The following is a 23,628-nucleotide window of genomic DNA, read 5'->3' as shown; positions in this document are numbered from 1 at the left end:
ATATCTGTATAAAGTAAGTACTATTGTACCCCCACTTCACAGATGAGTAAACAGAGTTTAGATAAGATTTACAAGGTCTCATAGCTGATTGAGAGCAAAGCTGGGATTCGAAGCCAGGCCATCAAGCTCCGGGGTCTATGTTATAACCACTGTGTTGTTTCTGTTCTACTCAATATATAAAAGTTGCTTTGGAAAAAAAAAGAAACTCAGAGACACACTGGACATAAGAAACCTTAAGCAAATTCAAATTGTGTTTACTTTCAAAGTAGACTTATCTCAACTTCATTTCAGACAGATAAGAAATCAATCTTATATTTAAAGAGCCTTGAGAAGGCCATGTCATTACTTCCCTTGATAACTGATTTCAGTGTCACATGCCTTCCACTTTATTTATACTCCTTACACTCAACCTGAAACATTGCTGTTGTGATTTAAGCACATTTTCCCTTTGTCGTTTTCTGAAGACCAGCCTACTAGGCTCTGAAAATTTTAATCCTTTCCATGTCCGGGATACCTTCCTCCCTCCTTTTTTTCCTTTCACATCCTAGAAATTTCCATGCTGAATCATTACACTCATTAGACTAAGCCCAAAATGCACTAACTGTGACTCCCTTGCTAATCTTTTCTTAACTTGGAGCATTAGAAGTCAGGAACATCAAAGGTGTTTGGCGGACTGTCCTTATGTGACTTGAATGGAAAATGCCTCTGTGGTGAGGCTCTGAGGACAAGCACGTGTCGCCAAGGAGATGTACTGTTCTTGGGTCTCACTCTCAGTAAACACACCCCAGAGGTTCTGACTAAATTCAACACAGGACCTGAGACTGCAATGCCACTTTTACAGATCACCTCGACCTATGTCATTATCTAGCAACAACAAGAACATCTGTAGTTATCACGAGAATTCGATAAGAATTCAGTGGCTCTTCCTTTTGGGTGCATTGAATATCTCAAGTGCTGAGAACTGATGAATTACGGAAAGAAAGTAAATGTGTACAATGATCTGCCTGTGTGCATTTAAAGTAAGCTAATGACATAGGCCTTGAATTTACAATGTCATAGCTTTCAGAATCCCTGAAATTCCTTTTACAATATATATATATATATTTAAAAATTCTCCTTGGCTGTCATAGAAATAAGTAAAATGAATTTAGCACATGAGCCAGAACGGGGCACTCATCTGCATGACACAACAGCCTCCTTAGAAACCTCGGGAGATTACTGCTCCCTGTTTCCCCACTGTCTCTATCAACATTTGGCTAAACTTTGTGAACATAAGACATAATCTAAAGTCCCTGAAGCCTGCACTGCTGACCCCTACCAGCCAACTAGCAAAGTCAGCTAGCAAGTTTGGAATGCATAGTGGTCTTTGGGGTCAGTCAGGGTGGGTCCAAGGGCCAGCCAGGTAACCAAAGTAAGGCCACTTTAACTTTCTGAGCCTCAGACTCCCCAGCTATACCTTGCCATAATCTTCATTTCTCAACCTTTTTTTTCCATATCACCCCCTCTTAAGGAGTCCTTCCTTTTTTTTTTTTTAACCTAATCACCCTACATGGTATTTTGATACCACAGGATACTATAGATCAGATTTTTGTGTTATTTAAATTTTACACATAAAAAGTAAAATTTGTTCATTGCCCAAGAACCAGTGTTCACCCCCTTAAAGGTAGCATCTCCTGGTTGAGAATGTATGGGACACTGACATCTATTTCCCAGGGTAGTTTGGCAGAATTAATAAGCATGACTAGGTACTAGGCATCGTCTAGATCTTTCTCTCATGCAGCTGACACCTTAGTGTCTAAGCATATGCATGCCTCCCTGAGAACAAGAAAACTGTTACTCCTTATCAAAATGCATCATTACATTACATATTGCTAGACTGGGGTAAATAACGTCAGTGGATCCACAAAACATGATCACTGTACTGAAGACACATCTCTAGAATACCTACCGACAGCCTCCAAATCATCACAGAGCACAAAGCACAGAATCTGAGCTTGGAGAAACTGAACTGGTAGTCCAATTTCTTCATTTTGCCAGTGAGTACATCAGATCCATTTCGATGTTTTTTATTTTTATTTTTTAAACTCAGTTCTCAGGAAGGAGGCCCTCAATGGAGCTACACACATATTTTAGTATTTACAGGTGGTACGTCCAGCTAAAATGCTTATAAAAATGTTTACATCTTTTTCAATTTGTGAAACTTTAATAAAAGGCAAAATATAATATTAAACTGTGCTTTAACTTACTAACACAAATCCAGATTAATTCGATAAACTCCTTTATGTTAATTCTTTAATGCAAAAGAGACATATATTTAGAGGTGTCTATGAAACAAATGTTATTCATTTTTCCAATTCTCCTAATATCTGAAGTTTTCAATGAAGTTATAGAATCACGGAACCTAAAGAGACTAAAGCTCATAAATAGTCACATACAATCATGTCATGGGCATAACTGAAGGGAATTGTCACTCTCTGTTTCCCTGCAAATCAAAGTTCATGGTTAGTTCTTTTCGACTGATGATAATAAGAAAATCCTTATTTTCCAGTTATTTTTAGAAAAAGACACAATTCGCTAATTTTTGTAGAGGTTGAATGAGGACACTGAAGACTCATTCTCAAAGCATTGCAAGTTTTTTCCTCCTCATGTGAAATAAAGCAAAACTATGCCCAAGGGGCCAAAAGACAGAATCTACTGTTACCAGGACAATGAAGAGTGAAGATACAGAGGAGAAAAGGGACTCTGTGACAGGGTTGGAGGAGATGCTATTGTTAGAGAGAAAATACAATCCAGCCCTGGAATTTGTCTGAATTGCCAATGGTGTGTAAGCAGCAGAAAGAGAATGACAAGTGCTCTCAAATGGTGACAGGTTGCCTAATGATACACCTATATCAGTTTTCCCCAACTTTTCGTAGTACTGAGGAGACAAAGTTCAACTCTGCACTTATGCACACATGTGCATCCCCCCCCACACCCATTTAGCCATCCTTTCCAACGTGTTTGAGAATGTTTTACCACTAGCTTTTCTCCTTTGTAACAGGAGTTCGACTGTAAGTGAAGGCTACCTCGCGCAGAAATCATGTGCTTATCAGGCTGTTGACTCTTGGGGAAAATGGAGGAGAGAGCAAGGAAGTCAGCATCTGCTCCTTTAACTGCTTTCCTACCCGCCTCCTCACCTCTGTGGCATTCAAATGTCCCTGAGGTTAGGTACAGGCATAATTTTTTGTTTATTTGTTTTTGAATGCATGTCAAAACCTTAAATTCTATGACACATCTGCCTCGCCCTTCTTATCCAGCAGTAAAAGAGTTTACCATCCTCCAACCCACTCTACAACACATCCCACTGATCTGTCAGCTATTTATGGAGCAGTTACAGTGTGCCCAGCACTGGGCTAGGCTGCTGACTCACCTACAGAAGGGTCCAGGGAATGTAGGTAACCTTTCATCATTCTCACTCAGGACCTGGAGTAGAGCCTACGATGGTGCAGCTGACAGATGGATAAATGAAGCAATGCATGAAAGAGAAATGACTTTGCCTTAGAGAGCCTGTGGTCTGGTAAGTCAAACATAAATAGCCAAGGTAGTATACATAATCCCAGGTAGAAAGTGGGAAGAGATGCTTAAGTATGTTAGCGATGAATGTTTTAGAAGCTCTGAAGAGAGAAACACAATATATCTTGAAATCTCTATTCGAATGCTCTTTCACTATAAATATTTAATTAAACTACTCCAAACACCATCAAACAGAAGCAACCACATATTTTTATCAAGTAAACTCGGTGGCCACTAACCAAGGTGTCAGCATGACTCTTACTTCTTATTCTGGTGGGATTTTGTAGAGTGGGGAAGTGGAGAGGTGTCACCAAGAAACTCAGATTTAGTCAGTCAGTACAGCACTAAAATTGTTTTTATTATACATACTACTCTGAGGGAATTGCAGTTTATTTAAAAATGGAATTAGCTGGTCCAAGGAAAGACTAAGCTTTTTCAGGAGTTGGTAAGGACATGCTTGGAAAACCCAAGCATGGCTCATTGTGTGGTGGACAGGATTCAATAATTAAATTAAGACTTGCACAGGTAATCTTGAAGACTCCTTCCATCCCTAAACTTTGAAAACCATGTGACTCTGACACATAGATACTTGAATGTTAGGTTTGTAGGTTTAGGTCACACAGAATTATGATTCTTCCACATGCAAGAACCAGAGTATATTAGTTCCTAACTAAATTTCCTTAGCAGTTGTCGTGTGAATCTAAAGTTGCAATATTTCGATATTTATGCAGAGTTTGTAATATTTAAAAGCATGGCAGTTAAGCTCCTTATTCACACCAAAGCCTTGGATAGAAAAAATTGTAATATCTTTCCTTTACTGAATTTAGATTTTTGTCATGTCTTCATCAAGTTTGTTTTCCATACAAAGCTTTATCTTGCATTTCATGGAGACCAAAGTTCATCTGATAGGAAATCCCTTAATTTCTCTTTCTTTGAGCCTTAACCTATTTTTCCCTGTTCCTCGCTTCCCATCTCTTGAGATGAAGGTAGTACCCAGGCTTGTCTGAATGACCTTATTCTCTTCTTTCAACATCTTTTTGGCATTTCCAAAATAAATTCCTTTATTAGCCCCTCTTCTACTCTCTCCCCCTTGTTCAGTATACCTTTAAGTCTCTATAACTGTCACCATGTCACACAGTTAGAGTCTCAGATTCCTCTTCAAGACTACTCTCTGATCCCCATATGTCACTGGGCACTACTCTCTCAGTACTGGGCATGTGGGAGGATCCATCCCTCAGCTCAGGCTCTTCTCCTCTGGCCTAGATCCCATGATAGCCTCTCAGCTGGATTTCCTGTTCCCAGATGCCCTTTGCAACAATGCCAGGGTTTTCCTTCTTAAGCGTGGGCAGCCTTTATATCACTCAGATACCTAAAACCCTTCAGGCCCTCTCCAGTGTCTTGAGCAGAGTTTCTGAAAGTACGGGATAAAGGCAGTGGCACAGGTCAAGGTTTTAGAAAGTATTTGAGATGAATTTCACTAGCACAGAAACTCAGGATTAAAAAATATTATATCTCTTAGTAAGTCATTTATTTTCATTTTGATCTTCTTTTGATTCTTCTGATGTTGTCTAAGAAAAAGCATCCGTTTAATGCTAGTAGGTCATGATCAACCCTTCAACATTTGTTTATCTCCAATAGGCTCAGCTCAGACCAGTAGAGAAGAAACAAAGTCAAATTAGAACTTAATAAGTGTTGGGTTTTCTGGATTTATTTAGAGCATGTAATACAGGTTTATCATTTACTATAGTGATAGTAAGTTCCTTTTAAAGTGAAAGTATTCAACAAAAAGAAATGTCAACTTAGTAAAGGTTCTAATAAAAAGTAATGCAGGCAACACAAATATCAGGAAGAAGGTATTTGGGAACAGACCTAGAGACTAAAATCCAGACTCCTCAAAGTCCTGTACATTAGCCCCAATTTAGCTAATCTCCAATTGTTTTTCTTCATAAATTCTTTGCTATAGCTGCAGATGTCTCTCTGCCCCTTGATCAAACCCCAGGCTTCATACCCCTTCTTCATACTCCTTACTTAGGCTCTTCCTTCACTCTGGGCTAGCCTTTCTCACTTTGTAGTCTATTTATTTTAAGTCCAAAATCAAATGTTTTCTTCTCTAGGAAGTCTTCCCCTAAGTTGTTAAATTTTGATTTAATGATCTGCGTGCCTGTCCCTCTGCTATGGTGTTTATCTTATTCTCGCTCTCATATTACAGTTTATGCATTGACCTGCTATATTGCAAAGTCCCGGGGGAAGAAGACTATGCCACTTTTATATTTATGTTTCACTACCAAGTAGAAATGCAAATATATATATATTTGTAAATGAGATAATGGGTGGGAATTTTCATCTCATCTCATTGTCTGTTCCAGGACCAATCTGAAGCATTTATTTTTTTTTCTCTTAATAAATGAGTATCTTTAAAAATAGGACAATATAAATAAAGGCAACTCTTAAGTTATTGAGCAGAAAACAACTTACAAAACACATTTTAAGTCCCTGAAGATGGTAGAGTTTTATTAGTCTCCTCATTTGAACTCATATGATTCAGTTTTTTTGCCTAAGTCTTTTTTTGGGGGGTGCGGTGGGGTGGAGTGCAGGGAGGAATGGGGAATAAATGGGTAAGAAGCTGTGTTCCAATTTAATTAGGTCTGAGGACTTGAGGGAAGGACCTTAAAAATTAGCAAAACATCCAGAATTAACCATTGATTCCCTTATGCAACAACTATTTATGGATCGCTGGCTTTGTTCCAGGTTTTATGCTAGAGGCAAATAGGTTTTATGCTAGGAACCACCACCCTGCCCTCAAGGAGACAAGCTGTGACTCAGTCACACAATACTCCTAGAAAATTCGGATGTATGCCTGTTGCTTTGCTTCAGGTGACTCTCAAATGACAATTAATGAACTTACATGGACATCGGCTTTGTACCAGTTCATGTGCAGGGGGACGTGTGTACTTCTGTAACTTTTAACTTTATTTGACACAGCATACAATGTGTGACTTTTACCTCCTAAAGGCTCATAAAACTACGGACTCTAACAATGATAAAAGTGCTAATCATTTGCCGGAAGAAAAGTCAACTGACAGAAGTAGAACTTGCTTTTAATCAACCTTAACAAGGCTTAACCCATGTGTTGGTTTTTTTCTTTCCTTTTTTATAATTTCAGCTAAATATGCTGGTTCACTAGTAAGCATAACTCAGGATTTCTTCCTTTCCAACAAAGGCAATCTATAAAAAGCAAATACAATACATACTTAATTCAAGAACGTGCAAGGCTATGTGCAAAACTGACTGGAAAGTGCTTAAGACAACTTAAGGCTGTATTGGAAAGGTACAAAAATCTGCAGCATTCAAAAAATAAACTTGTTTTGAGAAAGAAGAGCATTGCAATTTTTAGTCACATCCCACCTATCTGTCTTAAGTATGAAAAATGTGTCCATCAAAAACATTTGGGAAGGAAGAGGAACATTATTTTTACCGAGCTTGAAAACTGCTATGAAATAATAGTCCTTTGGGGTCAGAGCAGGCTCAACCAAAATCAGACAGATCTACAGCCCATCTGAAGGATCAGATGGAATGAAGGAGTGAGAAGGAGGAAGCTGTGAGGCGACAATGATGTGAAATTCTTACCAAGCAAAAATGCCATTAAAGTTCTGGATCACCTATTACTTTCTTAAAGTAATATAAATAATGTTATCACGCCCATGATATTGTCCTAGATATCTGGTATCGTAGACAAATTATAGCTTCTTCCTTTATACTGTTCTGAGGAATGAACATTATGTTTATGGAAAAGGCAGTAATGCTTAAGAGGAATAGCAAGAAAACCTCATGAGAGGACATACTAGAGATTCGTATAAGAAAATCAAACAGGGATTCGTTTAATCTCTTGCTGGTCAATTTCTCCATGTTAAGGAACATAAGCTGACTTGATGGAAACAGTCCTGTATTTGGAAGCAAAGACCAAAGCACAAAGACAATCATGGTATTTTATGATGATGTTCCATTATGTAACAGCAGTAAAGATTGTTTTACCCATAGAAGTGTCAACAATAAACAGCACAGAGCTACTGCTTTACCTGTAGATCAATTACATATTGTAGAGAACAACAGAGAAAGAAGACTTTAATTTTCCTAGTCAAAGCAATGTCTTTCTGCCAGTGTTCAATGACTACCTTTCGGATGCTTCAATTCTAAATCCATCCCAAGATCTGCTCCTCCGCAACTTCCAGATTAAATTTCTTAATGACTCACTGTTTCCACTGATGTTGTTCAAGGCCATTGGGGTCAAAACACAGGAGACTAGATGCTTCAATAGATCAGAGCACTTCTTTCACATCTCGTTGCATTATATTTGGATGGACAGAGGAGGTAGTTTTAGTGTAGCATACATTAAATTACACCAGCATCTAGCTAGTACTAGTCAGTACAGCCCAGGTCACGATTAACATCCTGATGACATTTGCACCGATCACTTAAACCAATGTTGATACTTGATCCTTGCTCACCAAAAGTAGTTTAAATTTAGTCCTAAATATATTATAATGATTATTTTTAAAAGAAAAAAACTCCTTACTTAAACAGTGACAAATATAAATCCATTGTGTAAAACATAAAAAAAAGAAAAATATCTTATAATGTATCATAGCACATTGTGCTTGAAACAAAGTTGACAAAAATGATGTTACTTTAAGATCAGTAAACTTGTTCCATGAGATGGTAGTTAGTAAATATTTTAGGCTTGCAAACCACATCTGGTCTCTGTCACATATCCACCTCCCTCTCTCCCCACAATGATTTAAAAAGATTAAAAACTGTTCTTAGCTTGTGGGCTGCCCATAAACAAACAGTGGGCCAAATCTGGCTCATGGGCCATAGTTTGAGAACCCCTGCTTTAGATAGCTCAGCACACTGGGAAGAATATTTTTATTCCCTCAGTTCTCCATGATAACTATCTCTACCAAAAAAAAAAAAAAAAAAGATCAATAAGAAACACGAATTAAGACAAAGACTAACCAGATAAAATCACTAACAAAAAGTAAAACTGGACAAAGGGCCACAAACAAAAGTCTTACATTAGCTTTCAAACAGACTACTTGGACTCTTCAGTAATGTGGTTACTTACGGATATGATATGATTATATAAGGAAGTCAAACCTGGGGGTTTAAAACACATAATGTTTTTCCCTGAAGGCTATGGTTGGTATTCTCAGGAGTTCTGCAGACTGTGATGAGCAGCACTTGCTGTGTGCATTTCTAACAGGAGCAAGGCCAGGGTGCCTATTATCTAGTATTATTAACAAGGCTTTCAAGAAGTACCCATGACAGTATACTTACCGTAAGACCTAGGTCGAGTGGCAGAAGGAACAACAGCAGTGATCTTAGAACATGAGAAGTTAAGTGAAAGATGGAATGCTGCTTTAAGGGCGCTCACGTTCATTTGCATGTGTCTCCATACTGTGGAGTCTGTCACTGATGTCACCTTGGGGTGGGTTTCCCTCTGCCCTCCTTTTGCTAATCCCAGTCAGTGACTGTAGCCACACAGATGCTGAGAGCCCATAAAGTGACACCCAAGATAAAAGACCCAGGAAGTCTGTCGGGAGTCTGTGTGCTCCAGCAGAATAAATGAAAGTGCTTCCTGGCTGAACACTGAGAAGAGTTTCAAGCAGCGCTGTACATCACCTGTCATGTTTCCATGAGGCTTTTCGCCTGTCAGTCCAGTACATAATAAAAGTTTCAGATTTCCAAGACCAATGTGCCTATGGTCTTCAAAAATTCAGCAAGTACTATTTTCAACCCTACTTCAAAGAAATTTTAAATTAACACAGAGCTCCTCATTAACCTTTGTTAACTTAGTAAAACTCTAATTACTTGCAAATGATCAGTTCTTAGAAAATGATAAAATAAAGATGTAAGAATTTTTTCCACTTTTAACAGACATTATACTACCAACTCATTGGTAGTATTCTTTATAATAACTTTTATAGGGTTAAACTTTAAAACATGAAGTAACCCATGAAGTGTTTCTAATCAGCCTTCTATCATCTTCACTGATGGGTACACATGTGGGCAGAAACACTGACCTCCCAAGTCCTCATGGAACAATGGTTCTTGTTACTCCCGCCCTGATAGAATTAGATGACATGTAAGGTCTTATCTGACCCAGATATGAAAAGGCTCTGGGCTGTGGGGATCAAGATGTACTAGATATGGTCTTTATCCTTGAGAAGTTGGTTCAGATGGGGCTTTTGTACCTCCATTTGCATAGGTAGAGTACCACAGGCACTCAAAGAACACCTTTAAAATGGAGAGAACTCATCGTCTGCCCTAAGCAGGATCAAATATAAGTTTGGAGCATATTATGCCAGCGATTAATGACTACGATAGTCTTCCTGGTTCTTGTTCAGGACCACATCAAACTTGCCTGTCAGGTCACCTTCATTTCTTTTACCATCCAACCATCCATCATCATGCACCTACCCAAAACACCTGCCCCATCATAAATACCAATGACCTTGACAGAGCTGAAAGAACAGGATCTAGATGATAAAGTAGGTGAACGGTGGATGAGAAGAAGAACAAAAGCTATCAATACACCAAAAAATGGAGAATCTTCAAACAGGAATAGAAAGCCTGACAGAGTGGCCGCTCACTTTACACTGACACTCCCAAGCTTCTTAGAACCTATTTAAAACACAAAACAAAACAAATCTTACTAACCAGTAGGAAGCACAGTAGGCAGACGACCTATAGTAGTAAATCTAATACTCATCTCTTTCCAGACATAGAAAGCCAGAAATCCTAAGAGCTGGCCACCACTAAACCAGATTAAAATTACTGACCAAAGCTTATCTTTCTGTATTAGATGCTCCATTTCGCAATGCCTTCATGGACAAAAGCATAAAACTACCCCCTGAAATGAGTAGAGATTCAGGATGATTCGCCATAGACACCTAGCAATGTCCCAGTTTTGTTCAAAAATAGAGAATTTATGATCATTAGTATACCTGATCACATGAAATATTAGGAACCATTTCTTTAAATTGAGAAAGCTACTATGATCACTGACGACAGATATTTTCTGCCAATCCTACTCGATCTGAATGCTTTGCGCTTTACTTTGTGGCTTTCATATATACAGACCATGGTTTTTACATGAAGTTTCATAAAAGGGTCTAAAGCCACAACACTAGATATCATAAAGTCTGAAAAATTTTGTTTTTAAATTGCATTGTCGTCTGTTAGGATATTAAATACAGTTCAATAAACAAATGTAGTACATGTTATGTAACACAGAAAGCTTTTAGAACACTAAATCTCTGAGAGGAGACCTGAAAGCAATGATATTGGGCAGTCACTCAAAAATCTTTTGCCTCTGAGCCACTGTGGAATACTGAATGTCAAATATAAACTGCCACATCCCTGTGAGGTGTACTATAACATCCCGTCACTGTGATACAAAGCACACCATGAAGAACAGTCAAACAACGGTGGTATGGTCAGACAGCCTATGGTTGGACTATTACTCTTCCAAAGTCATTGTAGGCTGTCATAAAATCTATCAAGGCCACACAAAAGGGAGGGGAGAGCTTGATTATTAACAATCTTTAGCTACATACCTAAAACGGGGTTGGATGTATTACAAATATTTAGTCATAAAGAAAGTTGAGGATCAATACAAACAAATTATTGCCTCAACCAGGAAAAACAAAAAGAATTTTAAATATCCCCATTGGAGGCAAGTCAGGTACATCTTCACCCTAAGTGTAAAAATTAAATATTCTCTTGACTTCATTTGTCATAGCTACTATAATTATCAAAGCAATGCAAGAACTAGAAAGACATTTCTCCCTTGATCTTTCCTCTCTTTCCTGTTACTAGAAAACAGTGGATACTAGAAAAAGCAAGACTTCAGAATAGGTAAAAAGGCAGCAAGGAGAAGCATATGAAGTATATGAAGCATATGAAGCAGAAAACTTAACAAGAGAAGCAAGCCTCTTCAAAGAGTTCACAGTTCCTGGATATGTGTAGCTGGCTTTTTTCCTGTGTGGCTTTGGGAGGCAAGCCGAGACTGATGTAGAGAAAAGCAAGTATGTGTAGCTTCCATAAGCTACATAAAATATTTGCAAATCATATGTCCATTAAAGAACTGGTAACCAGAATAGACAAAGAACTCACGTAATTTAATAAGACAAATGACCCCGTTCAAAAACATGCAAACAATTTAAATAGGTATTTTGCCTAAGAAGATATACAAATGGCTAATGATCACATAAAAGGTGTTCACAATCATTAGTCATTAGAGAATTGTAAATTATAACCATAATAATATATCACTCATGAGAATGGTTATAAGATTACATAAATCTCTATATATGTGTATATATATAAATGTGTACATATATATATCAATCACTGACAATGTGATATATCCACATATATATGACAATGCTGTCAAGTATGTGATAAAACGGGAACCCTTATATATTGACTTCTGGTGGGAATGTAAAACGATGTAGCCACTCCTACATGTTTACCATAAAAAAAGAAATGTTTATATAGAGACTTCTGTGCAAAAGTTCACAGCAATCCTATTCATAACAATCCCAAACAGGAAACCTTCTAAATGTGTATCATGGTGAATGGATGAACAAAATGTGGCATATCCTTACAACAGAATACTATTCATCAATAAAAAGGAACAAATTATGATACATTCTATGACATAGATGTACACCAAAAATTCAAGCCAGGTAAAAAAAAAAGCCAGATGCAAAAACTATATGTTATCTGATTCTATTCATACAAAAGGCTCAGAAAAGCAAACATATGAAGACATATAGTATATCAGTGGTCACCTGGGACTGGAGGAAGCAGGGACTTAACACAAATGGGAAAAAGGGATCTTTTGGGGGTGATAGAACTGTTCAAAATTCAATAGAGGTGATGGTTGCACAGCTGTAAACATTTACTAAAAACTACTGAATGATAGACTTAAAATAGATCTATAATTTACACCTCATAAAATTGTTCAAAAAGAACCCAACAAAAATGCCAAGAATCTCATTTTATATTTTTGTCAAAAATTATGGTGAAACTCCATGTGAAGTTTTTTTTATTCCTTTATTTATTTACCAAGCATTTACTGAATAATGACCATGTTCTCAAAATGGCTTTGACTCCACCACAATGCTAGATTTAAATATCTGACGATTGAGTCTTTTCCAATATCTCTAGGGATTTGGCGGTGATCAGCTATTTGTTAATCCGTGGGCTTTGAATCAAGGACACAACAGGGCTGGAACTGGCAGAGTAGGAAAGTTCAAGGACTGACACTGCCCTCTTCGGGGGCTTCAGGAAGTATCGACAGACAGCTCTAACAGTCTGGCTAGCAGTGGAGAAATAGTTCGACCACTCCTTCCTGCTCTATACACCAACAACGGCTCTGGGATACAATTCTAAAACCCACCTCATTCCATAATTGAATTCTCATAACTTTAAGCGAGCACATTAATATATACTAAGGTTATAAAAATTTAACATTATAATAGAAGGCAGACTTGTCCGAGCTCTGTGCATATTCAAAATGGGTACATTTTATTGCATGTAAAGGCACTTTTCTTGTCTTGAATTGCTTTTGTTATTTTAATGTTATTTTGCAATAGAGTAACATTAAAAATAAAGGATATAAACTTTTAAAAAATAAAACACAGAAAATCCTGTAGGCAAGTAGGAAAACTTGAGTTTTCTCCAACCAAGCTCCATGTTTGTCTAAGAAACATACCAATTTTCTTAAAAACAAAATAGCTTGAATGTCACGGCATCAACATTTAGACTACGTTCTTTCTTTTTATCTGACACGATGGTTCTGAAGCTAAATTGCATGAGAGTGCCACACACGATCGCATACACGCATCCTGTCTAATGTACTGTATGGATGATCAAAGGGATTTTTCCCAAGCTGGAAGACATTCAGGATCCATATTCCATAAAATCTGTACATCAACATGGGTGTCAACATGGGTGTCAACATGGGTGTCAACATGGGGAGGACTAATGAACTGACTATAAGATCAGTGAGGTTGAATTTCTGAGCTGTTCGGTGTCTCATTTTTTCAGCTTGAATATAATCACTGCTGGTATTTTCAAACTGCACTCTTCAAACCAGCTTCTCAAAGCATCTCGCCAACAAACATTAATCCTCATTGTTCTCTTAGGAGGTAAACCAAAAAACAAATCATATCTACGTGGGAATGAAGAGAAAATTGAGCTTGAGAGAGCCCTGGCTTCTCTTTCCATAGACTTTAATGACCAATTTATTTGGAAAACATCCTGAGCATTGATGCTTTGCAAGTCACAGATGCGTGATGAATGTTTTCAAGCTGCCGACTTTTATAACTTGAAAGGACCCATTTTAAAGTTGTGACTCATTTATGAACTTGAAAAATGCTATATCTGTATGTATGAATCAGACTCTGGAAGTATTAGTTTACAAAGTATTACATTACCATCAACCACAAATTACAAATCCATTGATGAAATGCTTAGAGTTTACTTAGCAACAGCTGAAACCTGACGTGGTAAGAAATAATCTAATTATTCAGTATAGTGTAATAATTCAAGGTGCCTGCAGGATGTTTCTCGAGCACTGCAATGCATATTTTTATGATTACTTTTACAACTATTGAAGAAACTTGATCATAAGTAACATGTTTCAAATTTAAGTAAATTAACAGGAAATAAGGCATCTCTGATGGTCAGGGCTTGGAAAAAAGTAGGCCTTTGAGAGAGTCTCCTGAAAATATAAAATAAAATCATAGATGGCAGATGAAGATAACAAGCTAGTGTTCGAAAATGTAGCTCCTCATTTCAAATTCTCCTATGTTTGAGTCTATATAAATAATAAAAATAAATAAATAGAACGAATGAGACTTTCCTCTTCCATCTACCTCTTCATCCTGAAGAACTGGCTTGTAACAAAGAACATACAAAAATTTTTAAAATAAGAAACTTGAAAATTAGAACCCAGATCATTTAAGCATTTTAAACAGTTTATCACATATTGAAACTTAAAGTCCAGTTTTATCTAAAATCATGCTCCATACAGAGGAAGTCATAAATGTAGGATCTTACAATAACAGATTCACACCTAGCCACAAAAAGGTAACTACTGCAATGCTGAATTAATTTCCTAGGTATAAACAGCTACTATTCTACATTTGGTTTTATTGGTTCTCAGGAATAGGGTATTCATCCTACCTTAGTATACAGAAAATTAAGATGATATTCAGGCCCCATATTCAATAGACAGTGGAACCCCAAATCATATATCCACTATGAATTGGCACTAAAACAATAGAAACCTGTATAGTTACAAAATAGGATATTCTCATCCTTCAAGAGCTTTCCTTAGCAACTTTTTCGTAATACAGTAGTGGTGTCAGAAGACATAACCAATCCTTATGTTAAAACAGCTATTTTATACGAAGTGTATGTTGCATAAGGTTTCATTATGGGACATGATTTGACTGTTATACTCTACAATATTCTATGTTATAATAAAGTAGGTTTCTAGTGCATTCCAGAAACCATCTCCCAGCAATATTAAAAAGTGCAATGTAGGAGATTATTAGTGACAAAGTTAAAATTAAAAAAAAAAGAAAAAAGAAAAGTCAAACTCGACTAATGGAAGAAATTAAACATACTTTTAAGACTCTGACTAGTAGATGCTAAACACAACTGAAACTTCAATCTCTGGGTTGTCTTTGATAATTTAAAAAAATGCGTACCAAATTTATTTTCATCTTAGTTTTTTGTGATAGAAAAACATTATTCTTAATCCATCTAAATTGCAGTTTAGATTATTAGAGGCTATTTAAAACAATTTCCTTTGTTTGCTTCTCCAGTTTTCCTACTTTAAAAAAAAGCAAACCATTCTTAGTCATTTTTAGAAAATTTTCCTCTTAACTAATGCATACGAATTAATGCATACTTAAATGCTTTTAGAGATAAAACAATGAAATAAATAAGAATAAGTTTAGCCACTAATGTCTTAACTAAATGAATCTTTTTCAGCGACAGAAATAGCACCTAGCATCTGTAGTTTATTATAGATTATTACAACATCTGCTTTTCAGCTTGGTAACACTGCCACCAAAGTTCCCAGCTCCCGTTTCTTTCTCCCTTCTTCCTCTCCAGCTCAAACTTACCCCCTCTTCCACATTACAAAAATTGCAGGAAAAAGGAGAACATATTTAACAAAGAACATTTTTTAAAATTCCTAAACTGTGCAGAAAATTACGATGCCTTTCTTTCTCTGAAATTTCAGTATTGACATAATGCAAACTGTGTTTCCCAGAAGATGTGTCCAAATAAATGCTCTTTTTCCTTCTTAGATATTCCCAATGCACATTCACATATTAAATGCTCTGAGAACACTTAGAGGAAAAAACATCACACACAAAATGCTTTTCTTAGTGTAACACAGCAGTGGCCTACACTATCTAGTCCTAAACTTTGCAAAACAGTCACCATCCTTCCTCAGAAACAGTGTCCAGGAAGATACACTTTGGGTTGAACACTCCCCTGTGCTATCTTTACAGAACCAGAGAAGTTTCAAAAAGTGTAAGTCTGGATGGGATAATTCCTAATTTTCAAGACCCCAAGCTCTGGGATTCAGGCTTCTTCTAAGACATATGTTTCTCAAGTTTCTCCTGACATATTTGATTAAATACCTTTGGCCTAGGTCACCGAGAACATGAGATCACTTAGAAGCACCAGGCCACCCTCCCCAAAGTGCTTCAGAAGAGAGTGCTCTTCCCAGGCCTAAAATCCACCTCAACACAAGGCCTGACCAGAATCAAAGAGAGATGGGATACTGTGGTCTAGTCTGGGGCAGCCTGCTCCTGACAATGTAGGCCACAGACATAATGCCAGATATTTGCCACTCTGCTTCCTCCTATGTGAAGTCAGGGGGATATGAGGGAGAAAGAAAGAAAAGAAAAAAAAGAAAAAAAAGAGGTTTTATTACTTATAGGTCAACCAGAGGTGCATGATCTTCCAGGGCAAGTAACACCAGCAGGAACAGATGCCTCCTGCATGATGCCCTCCCTCCTCATTAGTGGAGAACTTTTCTCATAAATCTTTAGACGTTCTGTGCTCAGTAGAAGGCGAGGGACAAGTTTACAAAACAAACTTCTTCAGAAAGCCACCTGCTTCTCTCTCTCTCTCAAAAGCTCTCTCCTTTTAAAAATATTCTTAGACTTACTCTAATTAACTAAGAAGAAATTTCTATCAGGTGTGAATCCCCCTTTAACATGGAGAGAATGCTTGGATAAATCAAAGATGTAACTGCTGGGGTTCATTCAAATCTCAATTCCAAGCCAAAGAAACAAGAGAGATGTGTGTTGTATTAAGTACTACAAACTTCACAAAAGGCAGGAAGGAAAGAAGACAGAGAGAGGAAGGAAAACATCTAAGGAAGTGTAAGATGCAGGCAACATTCAAAATCAACCATGTGAAAAACAAGAGCAAATTTTTTATATCTTTGTATCTTAAAAGTCACAATATGAACATCACGTGCAGCCAAATAGGAAGTCTATTGAAAAACAAATGTGGAAAATCTTCTACTATTGCAATGCTAGTTAATGATTTTCTTTCTTTTACATATTTGTACAATTACAAAATGTTACCTTTGGAAAAGGAAAGTTTATCATTCCATTTAGTTTGCAATGAAGAAACAAATGCAAAAAGAAGTGAGCCACTTGGCCTGAGGTCACTCAGCCCCCAAATCGTACAATTGGGACTAAATCTCAGGGTCTCAAAGACCAGAGTCTGGTCTTTCTCCCTTCCCCGCTACACCACAGATTTGTTTCCTTTATGTAACTGCTGGCTACACTCTGATTCTTGATATAAAATGGGCAATTTTCACTTTCTAGTGCCTTTTATACAAAAACAAGAATGATCCATCATTTAACAATTTGAGCATGTTCAAAAACACACATACTTTAGGCTGCTACGAAGATTCGGCACAGCTTGCCTCAGACTTTCTGTATTTAGTGACAGTGAGTTGTGACAACTAAGATGAATTGTTTTTGAAAAGAAAATGGAAGGCACATATACAATTTTAAGGCTATTTTATTTACTTGGCCCTTCGGAAGCAGATGCACTAAGGACCACCTATATAGATGTACATATTGTTAAATTATGCTTTTACCTCATTGTTATGCATAACTGTTAAGATAATCTTCATAAACTAAATAGGTATGTTACAATGTTATGTATAACTTTTAATTAAAATAATCTTTAAAAACTAAATAAGTGTATCAACTAAGGTTTTCTACATTTATTCTTTAATTCTCATAGGTACATCTGCTCCAGAAAATATCAAAGCCTCTAAATACCATAATTGCTAGGAAACAAAGCATTACCATAAGGAGTCAACCTTTCTTTAAAAGAAAAAACTTTAATCTTTCAAATGCTATATTTTGTAGAGAAGTTCTAAAAAAGGTTTGGATACGTAATATTAAAAACTAGTCACTATAGAATTTCTGGTAAAAGCAGACAGACTCAACAAACACATTGACTTCAGCTCCCTCCCTAAGCCCCCAAACAAAAACTAAAAACAAACAAAGGAAGCATAAAACCATAAGGACAACCAGAATGAGTGAAAAACAATAGTAAAGAAGCTAAAAAGCCAAATGACAACCAATAATTGACTTACCTGACTTGAGAAAGGAGAATTCTAGACCAGCAGTGGTGAAAAATCAAGAAGCAACCATATCTTCACTCAGAACCAATACCTCCCACCCACGCACTTATACCTTACAAAGACTCAGGAATTCTAGGCACCAGTACCTCTGTAAGAAGTAATAATGACAGAGCTTTAAATGTGAGGATGGGTTAAAATACTGCATAAAAGTAGCATTAGACACCTAGTTTCCCTTTTCTGCGGTGGGACTGGTAATGCCTTTTGCCAACCTGCAGAAGTCTAAAAGTTTATTGTCTGGAAGAGTAAAACACAAGGTCTGAGGACTGACTGCAGAGAGCAAGGCTACTGTGCTGGATTAGAAAAATAAACAAATGTTTGCATATTAACAGTTGAGAATCCTTTGCTCTTTCAATTTCCATCCAGAATGCTGTCACCAGGCTTCTACCATCATGTCAGGGCAGTAAAAAAGGCTTCCCATGGGCCAGTCAGATTGTTCAGAGAAAACAGAAAATATGGAAAGATAGTGAAATCGGTGCCCCCCACCCAAATCACCCTTTAGTGAAGTCCACAGTTGACAAGTTCTAAATTTGTACAGAAAGCATCCAATCAGCTCTTTAGTACCCCACTCGTAAGTATAGCAGAGAGTCAAGGTTATTTAAACACTTAAGAAAAACTTCTAAAATAGAAGCCAAAACAAACTAAAACATGTAATCTTTGGGGAAACAAAAATATTCAAGGAGAAGAATATTATCATTAATGTCTCCACAGGAAAAAAAACGTGATGTAATTTCAAAAAATGGGCACTCAGGCATCAAAAATGAGACATTAGAAAATAATGTATAGTAAAGAAGAAGTAAAATCCCAATAGAAAGTTTGAAAGATAAAATTGAGGTTGTCTCCCAAACATAGAGCAAAAACAGAGACAGAAAACAATGCAGAAAGAAAATTAAAAACTTAAAGAACTAATACAGGAGGGCCAATATCCACACAATAAAAAAATAGGAATAAAAATCATTAAAATAACTCAAGAAAATTTCCAAGAACTGAAGGACATTAATTCCAAGATTGAACTGGTCCAGTAAATTTCAGATACACCTGATTAAAAACAGATTCACATCAAGATATATTCTTGTATAATTTTAGAGCATTGACCTAGAAGATTCCAGGAAAGAAGAGATCAAAAATGATAATAGCATACGATTACTGGACCTGGATGCCAGAGGAAAATATTCAATATTTTGAGGTAAAGTCTTCAATATTCTGAGGTAAAGTGATTTTTAATCTAGAGTTTTATATCCAGTCCAGTTATCAATTAAGCATAAGAAAAGAATAAAGACTTTCCACAAAGATCTCAAAAACTGCATCTCTCACTCACTACCTTTTCTTAGAAAGTACTGGAAGATGAATTTTGCCAAAATGAAGAAATAAATGAAGAAAGAGAAATGGAGTTCAAGAAAAAGGGTTTTCAATATACATAAAAGGAAGAGGAAATCTCCAAGATGATGGATAGGCAGGTTAGAAAGCCCAAGAATCAATTCTTCAAGGTGAAATTGAGAAATTGTCCAAGATATATGAACCTAGTATAAGGATATTTATACAACATGGGAGAATTTAGAGATGATTTGGTGCTAAGTACATAGAAAACTAAGCAAATAAAAAATAAGAAAACTAAGCAAATAAAATGAGGCAACCATTAATTCCAGAGAAAATAAAAAGATATTCAGGAAAGGCAAAATAACTATAATATCCTATATTTTTCAACTACGAATGCAGTTCACATGGTCATAATAATATAAATATGGAATATAGATCATTGGCATTTACATAACTTGTTGGGAAGATAGAAATTACTTTTTGGGGGGATAGGGTCATGAAAGAGGTGGGTACATGTAAGTGAAAAAAACTAAAATCCCATCTTCCATAAAAATCTAGATAAAAAATCTCGATGTAGCAATATAAGCAATATCATTTAGAAATATAGAAAGCAACAAAGAAATGGCTAAAAGAAATTAAAGTGATTACTTATAGAAAGTAGAAATGAGAGAGGGGTATTGTGGATTTGCTATTTTTGCAAGAATTCTTATACAGACATTTTTCTTCATTAAATTATATATATAAACTTAGATTTCAAAAACTAAATTAAAAAAAAATCTAGTTACTACAAAGACCAACATTCTAATATTTAACCACTCTATAAACTTCTAATTCATTCCTATCTGCTTATTGCTAATTTCAACTTGACTTTTCTTAATCAAGGTCACATGAGGTGTTCCCTCTCGTTATGAGAGTTCTTCCCATTTATATAACAAATGTATTTTTTTGTTGTTTGTTAAATGACAAGGTTAACATCATTGATGATATAACTAATTAATTCAGGCTCGCTGAGCAGCTCCTGAATTCTGAGAATGTGTCTAGCTCTAGACCACCAGCACTCTTCAGACAATAAAACAAATAAACACTGCCCTTTTTTACTGACTGTTGAGAGTTCGATAAAACCAAATATTATACTTAGAAGCTCCTTATCAATCACATGAAAACTATTATAAATAGGCGCTGAAATCAACAAGCCACTCTGCGACATTCCCTAAAGTTCAGCCATCTTGCATCACCACTTTTGGCCCAGATTTCTGTCTCAAACATAATCAACCCTCTAACCAATGAGACACCAAAATGATTCAATATTACCATTAAACAAACATTTCTGATACAACTCTCCTATACAATTTGTAGGTCTCCAAATTTTGACAGATTATAAAGGCAGCCTTCTTTTGAAAAATGATCAAATTAGAAAGAAAAACACATAATCATCAAGGCATTGCTGTATGCAGAAATCTTAAGAAAAGTCTTGTCACAACTCATTTAAAAGAAGCCCATGGAAGAATCCAAAATTTTCAAGAGTAAGTCACTATGTGCCTCTAGTCTAAAATGTGTTCTTTCTCCTAATTTCAAGGACACCATATGGCAAATTATGTTCTCAGGAAAAGAAACAAACTTACCTTTCACAAGCTCGGACAGTCCATGCGGCAATTATCCATAATGAGATGCTAAAAACCAAGAGTACAGTTCCTGGGCATATAGTCATTAAAGTCTTCATAACAAAACGCGTATTGAAGTTTATCTTATTAAGTGCTCCAATGCTTCTAGAGGAGGCATCAGTGAAAAGTTTGCTATGTAAAAGCATGACTCTGGCAATCAGATAGAGTCTTAAGAACATTGGTATAGATAAAATAATATCCACATCAGCGGTGGTTGTGGATGGGGCATAGGAGAAGGCAAGCCGGGCCGTCCATGTGAACGTATAATTCCCAGGTATGGGATGAATAGCACACACCAGTATTTCCAAGCAGATGAAGAAAATACGCTCATAAGTCATGGCTATTCTCCAGTCATCTGCTCCATTGTCCACCATGAACAACTGAAAAAATAAAGTAGAAAATCAGCTTCAGTATGGCATGAATGGTCCACAAGTGTTAGTGCAAATTTTAAAAATACATAACAGATGACTTTTAGCAATCATGGCAAGCTAGAGGTTATAACTTTTAAATGCTAGCCAGGTACACTATTTTTAGAAACTGGTATTGGCACAAGAGGAGAACTTCATTCTGTAAAAGTTAAAATTAAAAACTTGCTACATAGGAGCTGAAATTATTTCATAGTCCATGCTCCTGGACAATCATATAAGTAATATCATTTTAAAACAAGGGGCCTATTAGAAAAGCACCTCCCTTAGATGAAGTCATATGGACTTGCCTTATGACAAGTTGTTCTCCTCTTAAGGGTCTGGATCTAAATCTTTACATAATTCTAACTATATTTCAGTGAAATCTATTTATGATGTCTCTGCAATCAGCTATACCCTATCATACAACTATGTGAGTGTTCTTACAGGAAATCTTATTCTTGGCTTCAGAGAGAAAATCACAAGAGACCACAGATGAATGTGGCAGAAACATTTCTTCCAGTTTCCCCATTACTGCTCTATTTTCTATCTCTTCTGTTCTCCCTTAACCTTTCCTTGGATTAATTTGTTTTTTAGTCTTTCTTTAATAAAGATTCCTTTTATCTATTTCTGTCATTCCTCATACCACAATGAAAGAAAACAAAAAGAAAACAAAGAAAAAGGAGACGGATGGGTGGGTAGGGGGATGGGTAGATGGATGGACAGATGGGCAGAGAGAGGGGCGGACAGACATACAGATAAATAGGAGAAAAGGAGAAAGGGAGGGAGAGATTGAAAGAGCAAGGGAGATAGAGTGGGAAGTAAGGGAGAGAGGGGAAAGGGACAGAAGAGAAAGTAAAAGGGACAGAGGAGAATGTTTCCTGTCTTCCCTGGCTTTTCAGTAAACAAGTCCACCACACTCTGGGAGTCCATAAACAACCAGAAGTATTTGGAAATGTGTGGTGACATTTCTGACTGCTACACTGACTTGTGGGTTCTACTGGCATTTAGAGCCAGGAAGCCAGCGGTGCCAATCATGCTGAAATTCTGGGAGTCCCACGCACAAGGAAGACCGGTCTGCCCAGAATGCCAATAGCACTTCCCCACTAAGAAAGATGACATATTCTTTGCCTTTTGGGAAGTAGCCAACTTAAGCAGAAAGCATGAAATGAAAGCAACCTGTATGAGAACAGAGCATTCTCAGGTACGCGGAATCGTAAAGGCTGGCAGAGCACGTTTTCACTATGTTTGGATTCTATGTACTCCATTCTTCTAGTGTCAGTAAAACAATTTCCCCACCATTTTAGATGCTTACAAATTCTACCTAATAGGTGAATTATTCTGCAGATCATAGCTACTTCTCATTCAAATACTTCATTAGTGTTACTTTGCAAGGACAGGAATTTGAGGTCAAAATTACCACTTCTTTCTGGTACCTCAAGGAGATGGAGAACCAGTAGAATCACAAACATCAAAATATTAACAAATGTAGTTATGACAACGCAATTGTTTTAGGTATGCCTTTATCATAACTTTTCATCGAAGGACTTTAAAGTGTTTGACAGATGCTAATAGGCAATAAAAATTATATTTTCTAGTTTCCAGTAAAGAAAGAGATCATCGATAAAGCAGGCTAAGCTGGCTATAAAAATATTCTTGTTCAGTCTCATCACCACTTTCGGTATCATGTTGGCATAAAGGATTTCAATAATAAAAATATACAAAAAACTGTGTAGCAATAATGGCAGAAGCCTTCTAAACTTTATACTGGTGAGTATTTACTGAGTACTGTATAACTCGTAAGGAATGTGACCCCAAAATCTCTTAAGACATCCATATCCAGAAGAATGTGTCCCTCAAACTTGTTACTTTGAGAGGTTACGTATATGTTCCAAAGATGCTGTCACCACTCTCTCTGGAAACTGCTCTC

General features: G+C 36.7%; 1 protein-coding gene across 3 annotated transcripts in view; it reads right to left on the bottom strand.

Annotated features, from left to right (window-relative positions):
• KCNN2 (potassium calcium-activated channel subfamily N member 2) overlaps window positions 1-23,628 on the bottom strand; it is a 138,509-nt gene that overhangs the window by 77,825 nt on the left and 37,056 nt on the right. For 2 of the 3 annotated variants that reach the window (XM_006913288.1, XM_015590366.1), the window contains one exon: window positions 21,256-21,674. The exons of the other annotated variant lie outside the window; for it this stretch is intronic. In XM_006913288.1, coding sequence (XP_006913350.1) covers window positions 21,256-21,674 — 419 coding nt within the window. The remainder of the gene's footprint in view (window positions 1-21,255; window positions 21,675-23,628) is intronic. 3 annotated transcript variants of the gene reach the window in all.

This window comes from Pteropus alecto, unplaced genomic scaffold, assembly GCF_000325575.1.
Source record: "Pteropus alecto unplaced genomic scaffold, ASM32557v1 scaffold20, whole genome shotgun sequence".
Classification (NCBI taxonomy): Eukaryota; Metazoa; Chordata; class Mammalia; order Chiroptera; family Pteropodidae; genus Pteropus; species Pteropus alecto.
The sequence above is the reverse complement of the archived record's forward strand: the minus strand, read 5'-3'. Positions and strand labels throughout refer to the sequence as shown.